The sequence below is a fragment of the Mobula hypostoma genome, chromosome 6, assembly GCF_963921235.1.
Source record: "Mobula hypostoma chromosome 6, sMobHyp1.1, whole genome shotgun sequence".
Classification (NCBI taxonomy): Eukaryota; Metazoa; Chordata; class Chondrichthyes; order Myliobatiformes; family Myliobatidae; genus Mobula; species Mobula hypostoma.
The window spans coordinates 163,670,337-163,690,237 of record NC_086102.1 but is presented as its reverse complement, the minus strand read 5'-3'; the positions used below and the strand labels follow the sequence as shown (position 1 = coordinate 163,690,237).

At 39.7% G+C, this 19,901-nt stretch overlaps 1 protein-coding gene across 3 annotated transcripts in view; it reads right to left on the bottom strand.

The window, feature by feature from the left end:
- Positions 1-15,022: 15,022 nt before the first annotated feature.
- The window catches only part of LOC134348551 (endoplasmic reticulum junction formation protein lunapark-A-like), an 89,297-nt gene continuing 84,418 nt past the window's right edge, over positions 15,023-19,901 (bottom strand). For all 3 annotated transcript variants that reach the window (XM_063052106.1, XM_063052108.1, XM_063052107.1), the window contains exon 14: positions 15,023-17,186. In XM_063052106.1, coding sequence (XP_062908176.1) covers positions 16,987-17,186 — 200 coding nt within the window. In that variant the 3' untranslated portion in view covers positions 15,023-16,986. The remainder of the gene's footprint in view (positions 17,187-19,901) is intronic.

Genomic DNA, 19,901 nt, shown 5'->3' with positions numbered 1-19,901 from the left:
AGTGTATGGATGTTCCATGTTGCTAGACTTCACCTTTCCCTATTGTTTACAGTCTCTGGATGATGGTCTGGTGTCACCTGCAGCCCATGACTACCCCTACCGAGCGAGGTGTTGTTCTGTTGATTAGAATCAACCCCATTCATGCTGTTGTCTGGTTTTCTTCTTCTGTTTCTTTCCATGATTGACTAGGCAGAAATTACAACAGTGGTTTGCCATTGCCTTCTGTTGCCGCAGTGCTCATCTAACTAGAGCATTTGACCTCTACTGGTGTTCCCAATTGGGAATCATACACTAGACTTCACCCAACCTTTGCTGTTGTTATACGAAGACAATCCTCCACCAAAGCTTGGAATCCATCTCCCTGCTGCCAGACACTTCAGTGGTTTTAGGTGACACCACCACCATTGGTCTGGTTATTTTTCTGGCGCCAAACACTCGCCATAGACAGAGCTCCTTCAGCGAGACAGGGTGCACCCGGGCTTAAGTCCTAGGTGAAGGCGGAGTTGTCTTGGGTGGGAAAAGCTATATAATCATTATTGGCATTTCCTGATATTTAGTCAGGACCAAACCACCCCATACACCCCAAAAATAATAATAACCACTCAAAACAGCCAAAAAAGGAATAAAATGGCACAGGAAAAGTACCGTACAAATATAGATCCATTAGCAAACTGAACATCATAAAGCAAATATCATAGTCAAACATGTATATGACCTCCTATTTCCATACCACATGCATACGTGCCAGTTTGATATGAAATGTAACTGAGATTAGTCTTTTAACACAAAACCTTTTCCCATTCTCCATCATCATCCAACCTTTAAAATTCTCCACAAAACAAAATTTATTCTTATGAGGACCAACAGATGGAATGTTGAAATGCAGTTTATGAAGGAAAGTTAAATGGATCTATCCCATACAAATAGACAACTCTTCTGCCTCATTCCATATCCACAATGTTCCAGGAACATCAAATAGCTACCCTGAACAGCAGAAGCAGGCGCGCTTTTTATTTTATAGCTCTCTTAGCTGGTGGAACGTAGAATCTATGACACCTTCCAAATGGGTATGCTTAATTAAAAGGCGACTTTTCCCCAAGTCAAACCTTGATTTCATTAAGTTGGCGAAATGGAAGGGCATCATAACTTGATCTTGCTATACACGGGTCAGAGTTGGGGAATATATAAACATTACTCAACAGCGCAGGAACAGGCCCTTTGACCACGATGTTGTGCCAAACTCATTAAATTAGCAATTAAATGCCTGACTAAATTCATCCATTCATACTCTATTTTTCAGGCACCCATCTAAAAGCCTCTCAAATGGCAGAACATTTGCACTCTATGTAAAAAAAAACTCCACACATCTCAAACAAGAGATGTGTGCATTGTCCACACGCCTCAGTTGAATTTACCCCTCCTCTCCTTAAATTACATACCCCTCAATATCAGAAATTTCAACCCTAGAAAATACTATCAGCTGTTAATGTATGCTTCTCATAATCTTATAAACTTCCATCAGCTCTCTTGTCAGCCTCTGCAGTTCAAGAGAAAACACCTTGTCCAACCTTTCATAGCACACACATACTCCAGGTAGCATCTTTTAAACCCACTCCAAAGGCCCCACATCTATCCTATAACGGGTGATCACAATTGAATGCAATACTCCAGTGTGGCCCAACCAGAGTTTTATAAAGCTGGAACATTACTCCGTAACTCTTGAACTCAATGCTTTGACTAATCAAGGCAAACACACCCTATTAACTATCAGAAAGCTATGGACTTGGATCCAAAGATCTCTCTGTATATCAGTGCTGTTAAGGGTTCTGTCATTGAGTGCATACCATCCCTTTACATCAGTCCTCCCAAAGTGCATCATGTCACACTTGGCCAGATTAAACTCCATTTACCATTTCTCTACCCACACCTGCAACTGCTGTACAGTATATCTTGCTGTATCCCTTGGCAGTCTTCTACACTAGCCAAAATGACACCAATCAATTGCAAAACAATGTTCTGCTAGAAAGAGGGATCTGCTCAGATGCAAAGATCTTCCTTTGAAGAAAACATGAGATTAGTGCAACCAATGATGTCTTGGGCAGTGCAGCTGGATTCTCTTTATGCAGTATTCATGAAATTACAGCAGCACAGATCACCATATATGCCATTGTAGCAGTACTTGATTTTCAAACTGTGATCTCCAATGAAACCACAACCTTTTAAACCTTTTCTTTTATTCTTAGTCCTTTTCAGATAGTTAGAAACATAGAAAACCTACAGCACAATACAGGCCCTTCGCCCCACAAAGCTGTGCCGAACATGTCCTTACCTTAGAACTACATAAGCTTGCACATAGAACTCTATTTTTCTAAGCTCCATGTACCTATCCAAGAGTCTCTTAAAAGACCCTATTGTATCTGCCTCCACCACCATCACTGGCAGCCCATTCCACACACTCACCACTCACTACGTAAAAAACTTACCCCTGACATCTCCTCTGTACCTACTTCCAAGCACCTTAAAACTATGCCCCCTCATGCTAGCCATTTCAGCCTTGGGAAAAAGCCTCTGACTATCCACATGATCAATGCCTCTCATTATCTTGTACACCTCTGTCAGGTCACCTCTCATCCTCTGTCACTCCAAAGAGAAAAGGCTGAGTTCACTAAACCTATTCTCATAAGGCATACCCCCCAATCCAGGTAACATCCTTGTAAATCTCCTCTGCACCCTTTCTATGGCTTCCACATCCTTCCTGTAGTGGGGCAACCAGAACTGAGCACTGTACTCCAAGCAGGGTCTGACCAGGGTCCTATATAGCTGCAACATCAGCTCTTAAACTCAATCCCATGGTTGATGAAGGCCAATGCACCATATGCCCTTTTAACTACAGAGTCAACCTACATAGCAGCTTTGAGCGTCCTATGGACTCGGACCCCAAGATCCCTCTGATCCTCCACACTGCCAAGAGCCTTACCATTAATGCTATATTCTGCCATATTTGACCTACCAAAATGAACTGCCTCACACTTATCTGGGTTGAACTCCATCTGCCACTTCTCAGCCCAGTTTTGTATCCTATCAATGTCCCGCTGTAACCTCTGACAGCCCTCTACACTATCCACAACTTATCCATTTTGACTTGAAACATTACAAACCATGTTTCAGTAAATCATACATTCCACTTCATAACACGTACAATTACATTTCACTCCTGCAACTAGGTTAAATACCAGTTAGTCACTTGTTCTCCTGGAAATTCACTACATTTACTTTATTGAGATAAAGCTCAGTATTGGTCCTTCCAACCATGCTGCCCAGCAACCCTTAATTTAACCCTAGCCTAATCAAGGGGCAATTTATGGTGACCAGTTAACCTATTAACCAGTGCGTCTTTGGCCTCTAGGAGGAAACCAGAGCACCCGGAGGAAACCCATGCAGTCACTGGAAGAACATACAAACTCCTTAAAGCAGAGGAGGGAATTGAACCCAAGTCCCTTGTATTGTAAAGCATTGTCTAACCACTATGCTACTGTGCTACGTGGAACAGGATCATGGCTCACATAGTGAACATTAATTCTTGAAGCACCCTCAGACGAAAGCTAGAATTTACTGTGTGGAGCCAAGGTCACCCTTACTAGAAATAAGTATATAATTATTCAGGGGCAGAATGATCTCTTTGTCTGGTTTCCGTCCTAGGGTATAATTATTATACTTTGCTTTATCCAGGCATATGCAGGATAAATGGGGAAGTATATTTAGTATGATTCACCCTACATGAGATTTGTGTAGTGGAGCAAGAGTGGACCAATAGGTCTTTTCATTTTTCATGTTCGTGAAGCTACCCATAATTTTCTTCTTTTTTCATTTAAGTAATTTCAGGGGAATACTGTAAGAATTTTTCTTTAACTCAGAAACAGAGCAATGTCTTGATGATTTTCACACTAATTTATCCACTGCCTTATAGTAACAATGCTGGCATTCCTCAAGCCCCCAGAAATCACCACAGTGGTCCATAATCAAAGAATGAGTTCGTGGAGCTTTAGTTCTTCACCTCAAGTCTGAAGATTTTACCTGGCATCATTTTTTTTTTTTGTCTTTGGTCTGCTCATGTTTTTTGGTAACTGGGAACATGGCTTTGACAGCTGTCATTCTTGCACACACCAAGGGTGAGATAGTAGTTGTGACCTAGATTTCTTTGCAGAAACTTAAGCATGGAACTCTCTCTCTCTCTCACACACACACACACACAAAGAGCAAAGAACTTTAACACCCTACACACTGTCAACCACAGTTTGACATTGGGGGTGGGGGGTGGCGATCTTGGAGGAAGCAAAGCAACTAAGTAGATAGTAAGTTCTAAATCCCATGCTGAGTATTAACTTCAGTACATCTTCATTGCCCATGATCTATAGAACGACTAAGATTCATGAATATATTTTGTTGTCACTTCTATCCTGAAACTAGAAGTATATTAAAAGTTACCAAAAGAGCTTGGAGAGTTATCGCTAACCACACCTCCAGAAAATCTTCCATATTGCAATTACATGGGCTATGCATTTGTGCCAAAACTAATGTCACCAACATTGAGGCAATGATTCTCATACAGTGGGCTCACTGGTCCAGAATGGATAGAAAAAGCTGGAAATGAGGACATCTTCAAGAGATGGCTCTTCAAGGCAGCAGCATCCATCACTATCTGGGACAAATCCTCTTCTCATTACCATCAGTGAGTAGATACATGAGCTTGATGACCCAGATTCATTCATTTAGGAACAGTTTCTTCCTCTCTGCCATCAGATTTCTTAATTATCCAGAAAGCCATAATCATTATCTCATCATTCTTCTATTTTGCATTATTTATTTTGTAATTTATAGTAATTTTATGACTTTGCCTTGTGTGTCTTTTGCTGTTGCAGAACAACTAATTTCATATAAGAAACTGATAATAAACCTTATTTTGATTTTGATTCTGAAATATTCAGCCCAAAACATTAACTGCCTCCCTCTCCAAACTTGCTGCCTGAATTGGTTTCCCCAGTTTTTAATTCACAATTTCTAGTTGTTGGGAGTTTTATGCTTTTCCTTTCACCTCATCCAAAACAGTAGTGATAAGAAACCAAGAATTTGAACAAGTTCCACTTTCCCAATTCAGTTAGAACTTAATACTTGCAAAATTTCATTCTCTCCTTATGAACTCCATATTCCCTCTTTGTATCTCAAAGATGAGCCAATTGGTGGTTAAATAACCATGGTAAATTGCTCTGAATGTTGGGGGATGACTGGTAAAATCTGGGTGGAGGCATCGAGAAAGTGAGAGTAAACAATGTGATTGAGGTACAAATGGTGTAAAGGGATGATTAATAGATGGTGCTTAGTCAGTGGGCCAAAGAGCCCAATTCCTTTTGATGTTGTTCACCATGTGATAAAATACAACTTTCTTTATTGATCCCGCAGAATCTACTCAAGTATTCTGAAAACTCAAACCATGGATGTGGCGCAGTACCATAGCTGCTAGCACAATCGCTTTACTGCTGTCTGTAAGGAATTTGTACGTTCTTCCCATGAATGAGAAGATTTCCTCCAGGTGCTCCAGTTTCCCCCCACATCCCAAAGACCTACGTTTAGGGTTAATCATGCAATGGTAGTGCCAGAAATGTGATTAAACTTGATACAAATGAAACATATACATTGAACCAGTGAAATATAACAAATAATGCTAATCTTTAATCTTTTGAGGAAAAATATATAATTCACATTATTCTCTCATATGAGATATTATCCATGTATTATATAACTGTTTATGCATAATGGCAACTGTTTATGTCTGTGCCATTATTACCCTTGGCCATTCTCTATGTAGACTGGTGATGCAACCGCTGCAGCCATACCGATATAGACGGCTTCTTAAGGGATAAACGTTATGCAGTCCTTTTAAGGGAGAAGATTCAGCATACAGCTATCTACTCATCTATCCACATTACTTTCACTTTCTCAAAGGTATTTTTGTTCAATCACCATACTGTTTGGAGCACAACTGGGCATCTGAAATGATCAACAGAAATAGATATGACTTACTGCATAAAACTGACCTGATTCCAGGCCCCACAGTCAGGAAACAGTCTCCCTGTATCCATAGTGTCATTTACTATCAGAATTAAGTATGTTTCAATGAAATCTCCTCTCATTTCAGATTCAGAATAGTTTAGTTGTTGAGTGTCATCGAGTCGTCATCGACTCATAGTGACCCAATGGATACTGCAGTTGTCCATATGGTTTTCGTGACAAGATACACAAGTAAATTGGCAGGCCTTTGTTCTGTGCAGATATTGTTGCTGCCAGGTTGCGACCCAGCCAGATTCAAACTTTGGACCATCCATTGTGCTGCACTGGCTGGCCCAAAGGAATATTGTCAGAAACACTTGTTGAAATCCTAGTAAACATTGACTAGACAAACCCAATCTTTCCTCATGCTACAATCCCACTGTCTCAGAGATCACCTGTGTCAGTGCTGACACCAAGGCACTTAGCTTTCTGACTGCCACAATGAAAATATAATGGTTTAAAGGTTAATTTAGTATGTATGCAAAATACAACTCAGATTCTTCTCCAGATAGCCACGAAACAACGGAAGTCATGGAAGTTCAAGAGAAACAGCAAACCCACCCCACCCCCATACAAAAAAAAGCAACATGATCATCGACCTCAAACTCCCCTCCCGTACAAAACAAAAGAATGGGCGACAACATAGAATATTAAAACCCAAGACTGAAAAAGTCCATAATCCATTCCATAAACCCAGAACTTCAGTACCATCCTCCATCATGGAAAGAAACATGGCTCGAGTGTCTGAAAGGACTCTGTTCCTTCAGTCAATGCCAGGAAAATCTAAAGGCACAGACATAATGCACGCCACCTCTGCCAAAGAGAACCTTCATCATTAGTCAGCAACTTAGGTTATCATCATAGCCCCCAGTAAATAGTCCATGCACCACTGAGTCTGCAAGCAAATTACCTCGTGGGATCTAACATCGAGAAAACCATCAAGCTACAGACAGTCATTGTTGGTTAATCAAGAACTTCAAATATGCGCATTTCAAAATCCTTGGTTAGTGATATTATAGGTACACTAAATATTAGTTTAAAAAATCTGTATGTTACATTCATTTAATTACATTGTCAACACAGTGGAACAGAACTAAACCTGATCACTCCAGGAATTGAGGTCTTGAGGAATATAAATCCCAAGTGACCGAAATACTTTTGTCTAGTCATGACAGAAAGCCCTTTCTGAGGCATCATCCTTTGGAGATAGCTTCCACTAAAAACTGTTGGAAGAAAGTTGTATGCACAAAGGGAAGCTCTGGACTATTTTTTCAAGTGGAAACAGAATTTGGTCGTGTTGACCTCTCTCGCAAGTAAACTGGAATGGAGTTGATGCACATCTCTGTTAAGCTTTTATAGATGAAATTAAATGTTTTAACAACTTATAGCTAAACTCCATTATATAGTAAATTGGAAAGAAATTCAAAGCACCTTTTTTAAAACATATTAATATCAACAATTAAAACAACTAAAGTCCTACAAAATTAATATGCATAAATAATACGCAAGCAATTGCAAAGAAACCTTAGGTGGCAAAAGAGTAAAAGTGAGATATCTGTCAACCTAAATTAAGGTTTATCAAAACAGATCTTTTAAAAGTAAAAAAGTAATGCTCGAGTTGTTAGCCAATGTTTTGGTTGTAAATCAACTTACTGATAAACTCTAATGACACTAAATTTCTTTCTCCAAGTCCATCACAACAAAGGGCATCAGCCCAAGTACTGCACCTGACTAAAATGATTTATGGCATACCTCACTTCTAGAGGGACACTGGGACAACTATACAAAGAAAGACAGGAAGAAAATTAACCTACATACATAAAACTGCATACAAATTAAAATAAAAGATGTACCTACAGATTTATAATTCATCAAATCTACAGCATCATTCAGAAGAGTGTGACACAAAAAATGCATGTCGATTTTTATTTCAATTGTTAGAGTGATGAAAGGGGTGAATAAGAATAAAAAAAGGTGGGGGAGGGGGGGTAGAGAACACCAGTGGTGCTTGGAATGGGGCTTTCTTCAAATGTCTCCTTCCAATGTGGTTGGCATGAATTACATTGCTCTTAATCCATTCCAAAATTTGGAGCCCAGTTCAAGGCTCCTAAGAGACCACACAAGTTGAAGGGATGGTACAGTGGCATAGGACATGCTTGCCTTCATTAGTCAAGATATTGAGTTTAACAACTAGGAAACTATGCTACGTGCTTCATCAAACTCTGGTAGGCCACATCTAGGAGTATTATTTTCAATTCTTTGCCTCATTATAGGAAGGATGTGGCAGCTGCAGACAGGGTGCAGATTAAGTTTACAAAGATGCTGCCTGGTTTGGAGAATATGTTGAGATTGTTTCCTCTCGAGCAGTGAAGGCAGAGGGGAAATTTGATAACTTATTAAATTATCTGAGGCATAGATAGCTAGCTATCACCTTTTTCCCAGGACACTTGAAAGCATACGTTTAAAGTGGGGGGGGGAGCACAAAGGAGGTGTGCAAGGCAACTCTTTTTTTCTACACAGTGTTGCGGGGCCTGGAATGTGCTGCCAGGGTGGTGATAGAGGTAGATAGCATGGAGTATTTGAGACAGTGCCTACAAAAAGTATTCAACCCCTTGGAAGTTTTCATGTTTTATTGTTCTTCAACATTGAATCACAGTGGATTTAATTTGGCGTTTCTTGACACTGATCAACAGAAAAAGATTCTTTCATGTCGTAGTGAAAACAGATCTCTACAAGTGATCTAATTACAAATATAAAACACAAAACAATTGATTGCCTAAGTATTCACTCCCCCTTCATATGATACACCAAGTCATCACTGTTGCAGCCAGCTGATTTTAGAAGTCACATAATTAGTTAAATGGAGATCACCTGTGTGCAGTCAAGATGTTTCAATTGAGAGTAAAGATACACCAGTGTCTGGAAGGTCCAACTGCTGGTGAGTCAGTACCTTGGCAAAAATTACACAAGGAAGACAAAAGAACACCCCAAGTAACCATGCGAAAAGTTTATTGAAAAGCACAAGTCAGAAGGATACAAGAAAATTTCCAAAATCACTGAATATCTCTTGGAGTAGTTAAGTCAATCATCAAGAAATGGAAAGAATATGGCACAGATGTAAATCTGCCTTCAGCAGGCAGTCCTCAAAAACTGAGTGACCATGCAAGAAGGGGACTAGTGAGAGAGGCCACAAAGAGACCCATGACAAATCTGGAGCAGTTACAAGTTTCAGTGGCTGAGGTGTGAGAGTCTGCGCATACAACTGTTGCCCAAGTCCTTCACCTGTTGCAGCTTTATGTGGGAGCGGCAAAGAGAAAGTCACCTGTTGAACAAAAGCTCACGTGAAATCTCAACTTGAGTTTGCCAGAAGGCACGTGGGAAACTCTGAAGTCAGCTGGAAGGTTATATTGTCTGACGAAACCAAAATTGAGATTTTTGGCCAGACTAAATACTATGCTACCACACATCATCAAAATCACACCGGCCCTACTGTGAAGCATTATGGTGACCATATTGTGCTGTGGGGACACTTCACTGCAGCAGGCTCTGGAAGGTGTCTGAAGGTAGGGGGTAAAATGAATACAGAAAAATACAGGGAGATCTTGGAGGAAAACACAAGAGAACTGCAACTTGGGAGAAGATTTGTTTTCCAGCAAGACAATAACCCCAAACATAAAGTCAAAGCTACACAGGAATGGCTTAAAAGCAACCAAGCTAATGTCCTGGAGTGGTCATGTCAAGAGTCCAGACCTTCTGTGGCTGGACTTGAAAAGGGCTATTCATTCATGATCCCCATGCAATCTGACCGAACTTGAGCCGTTTTGTAAAGAAGAATGGGGAAAAATTACAGTGTCCAGATGTGCAAAGCTGATAGAAACCTATCAGACTCAAGGCTATAATTGCTGCCAAAGGTGCATCTACTAAATACTGACTTGAAGGGGATGAATACTTATGCAATCAATTATTTTGTTTTATATTTGTAATAATTTAGATCACTTTATAGAGATCTGTTTTTCTATTGATCAGTGTCAAAAAAGCCAAATTAAATCCAGTGAATCAATGCTGTAAAGCAATAAAACATGCAAACTTCCAAGAGGGGTGAATACATTTTATAGGCACTGTAAATATGCAGAGAACAGATATTTAATCGAATCAGTAAATTATAAACATAGGTAAACCATAATACACTACAGGGGCATACAGTACTGTAATTAAAATGTTGAAATTAGACATAGAAATTTCATTATTTAGGTATCTGTCATCATTTTCCAATTAAAGTGCAGAAGAAAAGAAGGGCTAAAGCAAGGATAATTGTTTTGCACATATTATATTCCTGGATGCAATGCTTGAAATAAGACTAAGTTTCTACCGCTTCAGCTATGAAGAAAATATTAAATCATTGGAGATTAATTATAATTAATTGCTCATAACCATTAAAGTTCCACACAAGTAGGCAAGTTTATTCAGACATCAGAAGATGTTGTGCTATAACAAAGAAAACTAAAGTTCAAATGCTGTTTCACCCCAAAATAGGTGATGCCACATTAGCTGATATGGGAAGTACGTAATACAAAGTAGACAGCCCCCTCAGAAACATTCCTGAAGGCCATAATCTAAATTTCACTTACATCAAGATCCTTTTACAGAGGCTGGTAGGAATGGAAATACAAGTTTAAAAAATGAAAAAGCAATATGCTTAATTAAATATGCAAAGTAATTAGGGTTCTTGGGAAAACAGGTGAAAGGGCACGTTGCTGTGCCACAGATATAGATAGTGTGAACAGGTAAAAATGTGGCAAATGTTTAATGCGAGAAAGTGTGTGTTCATGCACTTTGAGATAAGAGGAATCTAAATGGAAAGAAACTAAAATGAGTAAAGTTTAAAGGAATTTAGGGGCTCATTGTGTATGTATCAAAAATAGCAAGTACAAATATCTAACACAGCAAATGGCATGTTGGCTTTTTATTGCAAAGGGTTTGGAACTTAGAAACAGGGAAATTTTATTACAATTTTACAAGGTATGGGTGAGGCCACACCTGGACCACTGTGTATAGTTTCAATCCCCTTACCTGCAAAAGGATACCATAGCAATAGAGACAGTCCAAAAGAATTTCCCCCATGCTAATGAAAGGTTTACCCCATCATGAGAGGCAGTCTGAGGCTTAGAAGAACAAAAGATGAACTTAATGAGACACGTGATATTCAGGGGTAGGACTAGATAGATGTCAAGATGTTTTCACTAGTGAGAGTCTCTAATAAGCAGACAAGAGTTTCAAGATAAGGAGCTAATCTTTTATAAAACTGAGGTCTGAGATTCTCTACCCCAAAGAATTGTGGTGCATAGCTCATTAAGAGTTTTTAAACTGGAGATAGATAAATCACTGAAAGATCAGGGATTGAGGGCTATGGGTATTTGGTATTGAGGAGTTCAGGCCTGGAGTAGATCAGCATTGATCATATTGAGTGATATGGGAGAGCAGGCTTGAAGAACCAGGTGGCCTACTACTATGTTTTTGTAGTATTGAAGACCAAAATTAAACACCAGATTCTTTTACAATGTTAATAAAACAAGTTGTAATAATTCCCAGGTCTCAGGGAAATACCACTGCGGGTGAAATTCCAAGCTGCAGCAATATGTAATGTTGCCAAACTAATTCCACCGCAATAGAAAGCCTTTTTTAAATTATCTGGAATGTAAAAACTAACTTATAATAGTTAAAAACTGCAATCATATCATTATAAATCCTAAACAACAGGAATTCTGCAGATGCTGGAAATTCAAGCAACATACATCAAAGTTGCTGGTGAACGCAGCAGGCCAAGCAGCATCTATAGGAAGAGGCGCAGTCGATGTTTCAGGCCGAGACCCTTCGTCAGGACTAACTGAAGGAAGAGTGAGTAAGGGATTTGAAAGCTGGAGGGGGAGGGGGAGATGCAAAATGATAGGAGAAGACAGGAGGGGGAGGGATAGAGCCGAGAGCTGGACAGGTGATAGGCAAAAGGGGATACGAGAGGATCATGGGACAGGAGGCCCAGGGAGAAAGACGGGGGGGGGTGACCCAGAGGATGGGCAAGAGGTATATTCAGAGGGACAGAGGGAGAAAAAGGAGAGTGAGAGAAAGAATGTGTGCATAAAAAGGAGTAACAGCTGGGGTACGAGGGGGAGGTGGGGCCTAGTGGAAGTTAGAGAAGTCAATGTTCATGCCATCAGGTTGGAGGCTACCCAGACGGAATATAAGGTGTTGTTCCTCCAACCTGAGTGTGGCTTCATCTTTACAGTAGAGGAGGCCGTGGATAGACATGTCAGAATGGGAATGGGATGTGGAATTAAAATGTGTGGCCACTGGGAAATCCTGCTTTCTCTGGCGGACAGAGCGTAAATGTTCAGCAAAGCGGTCTCCCAGTCTGCGTCGGGTCTCACCAATATATAAAAGGCCACATCAGGAGCACCGGACGCAGTATATCACCCCAGTCGACTCACAGGTGAAGTGATGCCTCACCTGGAAGGACTGTTTGGGGCCCTGAATGGTGGTAAGGGAGGAAGTGTAGGGGCATGTGTAGCACTTGTTCCGCTTACACGGATAAGTGCCAGGAGGGAGATCAGTGGGGAGGGATGGGGGGGACGAATGGACAAGGGAGTTGTGTAGGGAGGGATCACTGTGGAATGCAGAGAGAGGTGGGGAGGGAAAGATGTGCTTAGTGGTGGGAACCCGTTGGAGGTGGCGGAAGTTACGGAGAATAATATGTTGGACCCGGAGGCTGGTGGGGTGGTAGGTGAGGACCAGGGGAACCCTATTCCTAGTCGGGTGGTGGGAGGATGGAGTGAGAGCAGATGTACGTGAAATGGAGGAAATGCGTTTAAGAGCAGAGTTGATAGTGGAGGAAGGGAAGCCCCTTTCTTTAAAAAATGAAGACATCTCCCTCGTCCTAGAATGAAAAGCCTCATCCTGAGAGCAGATGCAGCGGAGACGGAGGAATTGCGAGAAGGGGATGGCGTTTTTGCAAGAGACAGGTGAGAAGAGGAATAGTCCAGATAGCTGTGAGAGTCAGTAGGCTTATAGTAGATATCAGTGGATAAGCTGTCTCCAGAGACAGAGACAGAAAGATCTAGAAAGGGGAGGGAGGTGTCGGAAATAGACCAGGTAAACTTGAGGGCAGGGTGAAAGTTGAAGGCAAAGTTAATAAAGTCAACGAGTTCTGCATGCGTGCAGGAAGCAGCGCCAATGCAGTCGTCGATATAGCGAAGGAAAAGTGGGGGACAGATACCAGAATAGGCACGGAACATAGATTGTTCCACAAACCCAACAAAAAGGCAGGCATAGCTAGGACCCATACGGGTGCCCTTAGCTACACCTTTAGTTTGGAGGAAATGGGAGGAGCAAAAGGAGAAATTATTAAGAGTAAGGACTAATTCCGCTAGACGGAGCAGAGTGGTGGTAGAGGGGAACTGATTAGGTCTGGAATTAGCTCCCTACACAACTCCCTTGTCCATTCGTCCCCCCCATCCCTCCCCACTGATCTCCCTCCTGGCACTTATCCGTGTAAGCGGAACAAGTGCTACACATGCCCTTACACTTCCTCCCTTACCACCATTCAGGGCCCCAAACAGTCCTTCCAGGTGAGGCATCACTTCACCTGTGAGTCGACTGGGGTGATATACTGCGTCCGGTGCTCCCGATGTGGCCTTTTATATATTGGTGAGACCCGACGCAGACTGGGAGACCGCTTTGCTGAACATCTACGCTCTGTCCGCCAGAGAAAGCAGGATCTCCCAGTGGCCACACATTTTAATTCCACATCCCATTCCCATTCTGACATGTCTATCCACGGCCTCCTCTACTGTAAAGATGAAGCCACACTCAGGTTGGAGGAACAACACCTTATATTCCGTCTGGGTAGCCTCCAACCTGATGGCATGAACATTGACTTCTCTAACTTCTGCTAGGCCCCACCTCCCCCTCGTACCCCAGCTGTTACTCCTTTTTATGCACACATTCTTTCTCTCACTCTCCTTTTTCTCCCTCTGTCCCTCTGAATATACCTCTTGCCCATCCTCTGGGTCACCCCCCCCCCCCGTTTTTCTCCCTGGGCCTCCTGTCCCATGATCCTCTCGTATCCCCTTTTGCCTATCACCTGTCCAGCTCTCGGCTCTATCCCTCCCCCTCCTGTCTTCTCCTATCATTTTGCATCTCCCCCTCCAGCTTTCAAATCCCTTACTCACTCTTCCTTCAGTTAGTCCTGACGAAGGGTCTCGGCCTGAAACGTCGACTGCGCCTCTTCCATTATAAATCCTTCTAGCTTACTATTGCCCTTTTGTGAACAAGAGCTCCCCACCTTTTACCCATCTGGTTTAAAAGTGACAGCAAACCTACAGTAATGCCTCGGAAGTAGTCAAGTAAAAATATGCAAGAAAAACAGATGGTTTGAACTTCCCACTTAAAAAGCACCATGGGAATATCTTCAGCACAGTCTGTGGCAGTTTAAGATAATTATCCAAGGATAGATGCCAACCAGATACCTTTATTCCACAGAAAAAGCCATTATTAGACAAAAGAGCCAAATTTTCTATATTTACCCACATATACTGACCCTGAATTTGGTCAGTTCTCATTGCAGCTGCTGAATTTGAAGAAAGCAGGTCACAAAAAGTCTAGCAATCTGTGTGCAGATTTTAAATGTGGTCAAGTATAAAATTCAAATTTATTCCAGGTGTCCAGCAACTGGATTAGAAAAGTGACTGAGCAGCCAATCACATTAAAGAACTCACAAACAGCAAGCCAGGAAGCAAAAAGGACAAGTGTTTAATTAACTCTTTAAATATTTTCAAAGTGTTAGCTGAAGATTAAAATAGACAAATAATTAAGGTAGAAGCTGAAATAGAAAAGCATTTTAATTTTAAAATCTAATATGTTTTGAAATGTGCAAGGTAATTACAATTAATACAAGTGAAATCTTGGGGCTAGCAAGCTTGCTAAACGGTAATTTCATCTTAATAAACCATTATAAACTCCCCTACACCTCAAACAAAAAATGCATTACATTAAGGGCATTTGGTTATGTATAATTCATAAAAAAATTTCACGTGAGTGAAAGCAACTTCCCTTGATTCTGTTAGAGACATTTGGAAATTGCAGCTCACAACAACTTCAGCATTATCACTTCATTGCCACATGTATTAAAATCTTTGTTTCAATGAGTCTCATTGTGTGACTCAGTTTTGTGGTTCTAAAGCAGAGAAATCTGAGTCATTATTACTGCAAGCACAACAGACCTGAGAAATTGTAATAAACATTTTTCTTGGAAGGGGCTAGGAGAGAGGAGGGGACGGATACTACATTAAAATTTCATTCATATATGTAAAATATATTAGACCATTTTACCAAAGGCAGATTATTAATTTCTCAATATCACAACTTTGAAATGTAATACTTGATCACCTGATATTATATTTAAACAAGGATATTGATCCTGTAGAATCTACAAGCTCTCAAATGCCCACTGTTTGGATTGAGACAGCGGTTATGGTTTGTCTCAAAGTATGGACACTTTATACACATGAAAACAGCCAGTTTTTCTTCACATTACAACAGCAATGAATAAAAAATGTTTTCAAAAATATAAATATAGTGATTTAGCTTAAAGCTTTCTAATAGGAAAGCCAAATTCAATCACTGAAACAAAGCATAGCTTTAATGGAGCTTTTGAAAATCTTCATGCCAAAACAGCTCTTAGCAGCTCATAAATAGAACAAAAATAAATAAATAATTATACATTAGTACTAAGCAGTAGCCATTCAGATAAATGTACTCAAGTGTTCAAGTTTAATAGCCGATTTGAAGAATATTGCCCATTTGTTTTAAATCAAGACAAATTATACTCTAGAAGATCAAATAAATTTGTTTCAGAAAGAGTTGAAAGTGTATATGGAGGAGACAACACCTCACTTTTTGTAAAGCACTATGATAATTTTTTAAAATATATGAAGCAAAGCAATATTTCAGTATTAACACTTAGTTGATGCAATAACTATAATTTATTTAGCTTTCAAAGTATCAAAGCACAGCACACATTTTTGAATTGGCAGCTTATAACAAAGTGCAGCCACACCAGAAAGTACCAGAGTATCTTTGGACCATTAGTTGCTGTAATACAACAATGGCTCATTTACAGCGCAGAAAAATCTGCATTTTACCTCCTTTACAACGGCAAGCAAATTTAACCTCTACTGACAAAGAACACATCATCCAAATAAATTTATCTTTAAATATTAAATATACAAAGGACTAGCTAATTCTACTATCCCATTTCACATTTAAAAATATAAAAGCTAGTTTTTCATTGCTGACTGTAAACATCTTTATAATACAGACACAGTTTTCATTTAAACACTTTTATCTAATCTAGTTTCAAACTTGCAAGATTTTAAAGCCTTATAAATTAACCTGTCTTTAAAACATAATGACTCCAATCCAAGTGCATCTTGTGTCAAATCCTGAAGTGTAAAGGGTTTAAAGGGTCAACCAATTTTAAATTATGATTGGATTCTAATGATTCAATTTTGTAGGATATTGCACATTCCAATATCCAACAACTAAATGGTATTGCGATCTGACAATGAATGGCATTGCAATGAAGCAGCCTTTGCTATTTAATACCATAGACGATTTACAGATTTATTACAAAAGAATAGTACATTGAGCTTTTTTAGATCTTTTCTTCAGAAAGACTGTTACATTTACTACTACTGACAACAGTTAAACTTTCCACTCTTTTTTGCCTAATCAGTATAGCCTATTGTATGGTAATCTGGCACAATCAATTGGTATGTTATGGATCGTATATTATATCTCTTGCTACATGCCAAGTTATAGGCAACTTTGCTATTGCGTATTAATAGCACATTCTTCATCCTTACTCATTTCAATATCCATTTCACTTTCTTTTGGTTGATCGTCATGTTCCACTTCTTGGTCATGTCTCAGCTGAACCTCCAAAGGAGTAGATTCTTCTTTTCCATCCTCATCTTGTTTAATATTATGAATTGATGTAACACTTTGATCTCCAGCTTCCTCACATGGTTCTAAAATATGAAAAATTAGTTAAATAATATGAATTAATTAGGTGTCCATTCCTGAATGGTTGCTGCTTCTACCCTTTGTGCCACAGGTAATTTGGATTGGCACATAGTCATCACAGGATTGATGCAAAAACATCAGACAACTTACCAATACAGACGAGCATTAAAAAGAAAAATAACTTGGTATATCGAAGCTGCAGAGCCCAGGTCCAAGAGCAAGGAACAATATGAGGTGTGATTGATTTAAGCATCGGGCTGAATTGGAAAGTTCGGGAATGGGCCAAATCAAGGTGGTGGGGCAAAAGCCCAAAAGTGCATTGAAGCAGCGAAGAACAACCTGTGGTTTGGACAATTTAAGTGCTGGACCAGACTGAAATGGTCAGGTTGTCGGGGCCAGAGGTGATGGACGATCCCTGTGCGATGAACTGAGGCCATGGCCTGCAACTAATGGGCCCCTGAATCAGATGCAGCGATGATCAACTTCGTGGCTGTGGACTCACTTTCATGAACTTCAGTTCTGGATGTTATTTGCTTATTTTTGTTGTTAGCATGAATTGTGGGTTTTTCCCTGCACATTGGGTTCTATTGGCTTTCTTTATTTTGTGGCTGCCTGTAAAGAGACGAATCTCATGGTTGTATATAGTATATATGCACTTCTATAATAAATGTACTTTAAACTTTGAACCTTGTGGAAGTTGCAAGTAACTTAGTTCCTTTCTTCCCAGTTAAGTAATCTGCACCCTGCAGTCTTTGTTTTCACAGTATTTTCAGTCCTTGTGAAAACCATGAGAGGCACAGATACAAAATGACCCCCCAAACGTAAACCTTGCCCTCTGCAATAATGGCAAACATATTACCTCTCCAAAAGCAATATTCTAGACAACATTACGAGAGGTGATTGATAAGTTCATGGCCTAGGGTAGAAGGAGTCAATATTAGAAAACCTAGCACATTTATTTTTCAACATAGTCCCCTCCTACATTTACACACTTAGTCCAGCGGTCATGGAGCATACAGATCCCTTCTTTGTAGAACTTGGCATCCTGGACCTCCAGCAAGTGGTCCTCAGCAGGAATAATAAGTCTGAGGCCCAAGGTAAAAGGAGATAGTTATACAGCTCTCGTTACATGCACGTGCAGTTCAACTCTGAGTGATTATGAAGTTTGAAGTTAATAACTTAGCATGTCCTGATTGTTCAGTCCTTCTGAAGACATAAGACTGCATCTACCACAATGAAGCTCCTCCTCTTGCAATTTCTTTCCAGGACTTGGAACTCCTGATCATCATGGTACATAATTCATTGTAATATTGTCTGTTAATGCTTTTCCTTTTCTCTCAGAACAGAAGTTGTATTTCCTAACACTAGGGTAAAAGGGTAAACTTCCACAGGCCCAGGGCCCTGACAGAACTGCAGAAAATAAATCTATTAAATAAACATTTATGCAGCCCATCTTGAACTGTGTAAATTGAAAAAAATGACAATTCCAGATACATACACTTAATGAGAATAAAAGATACTTAGTTTTCTTAAAAACAGCATTTTTAAGCAAGACGACTAGTTAATTTTGTGGTTACTTACATTTGTAAAACAAAGATCTCAGGTTCCATTGTTTGGTCATTATTCATTCTTACCTGGTTAAGTTCTAGTATTTTTGGATTCACTCAGTTTCAGATCACTGGTTATTTAATAATTTTCCAAGGTGAGGATTTATTTTACTTGGCCATTTTTCCCCCCTCTGGGATAAGTACAGTTTCTTTTTAACCCAATACCACTCTTTCACGTGCAAGGCCTTTGAAAGAATGGCAGAACGGAATGTTTGATGCAAAACTTAACCACATTAATAGAGATGTCATAATTGAGAAGTTAATATACAACTCACACTAATGCCATGGAATATACAATCTTATTAAAATTTACAACTTTTAGCTATTCAACTGTGAAAGATCTACACAAGAAATGTAGAGGGAGTTGCAGGAAACAAAGTGGACCAAGTAAAAAGCTGGCTACAACTCTGTTTGAAACACTGACTAGATGTAAATTTCCACTGAAATGCATCTACACCACTAATAGATCTTGCTTGAAAACACTTAAAAAAGCTACAGAAAAATATCACTTTTAAACCACTGTATGTGAAATTATAACATTCTGCTGATATTACAAAGCACCGCATCTCAAAATTTAAGTAGTCTCATCAGAAAGAATGGGCCAATGATGTAGGTTTAGGAAAAATTATATCCTTTCAATGTAATGCCACAATGGGAAAAAAAAGACCTAAATATCAATTTTGTTTTTAAGTGACAGGATTTAGAAAATGTATAGTATATCTCACACTCCCATAGAATACACCTGTTACCATAATTCCAATGAATTGCGCATCTGGAGTTTAAAAATCAAGTCAGAATGGTACAAGAATTGCTCGCTCAACTCAACGTAACACTAATAATTTACCTACCTAAGCCATTTAGATCACATACCATCCCATCTGAATGCATGATACACAATCTCACCTTTATCAGATGTGGCTCTGTAGTGATGTCCTTCCAGAGGGTTCAAGAACATTCCCTCTCTATTAGTATGTGTGCAACACTAAAGGATCTGTGGTCTCATCTGAGATAAAATATTTAATTGGGTTCTGCCTGTCTCAAGCCATGACCAACATTAATCCCTTAATTCTTATTTAAAAATCACAATATTTTATACACATTTCACCATTATCT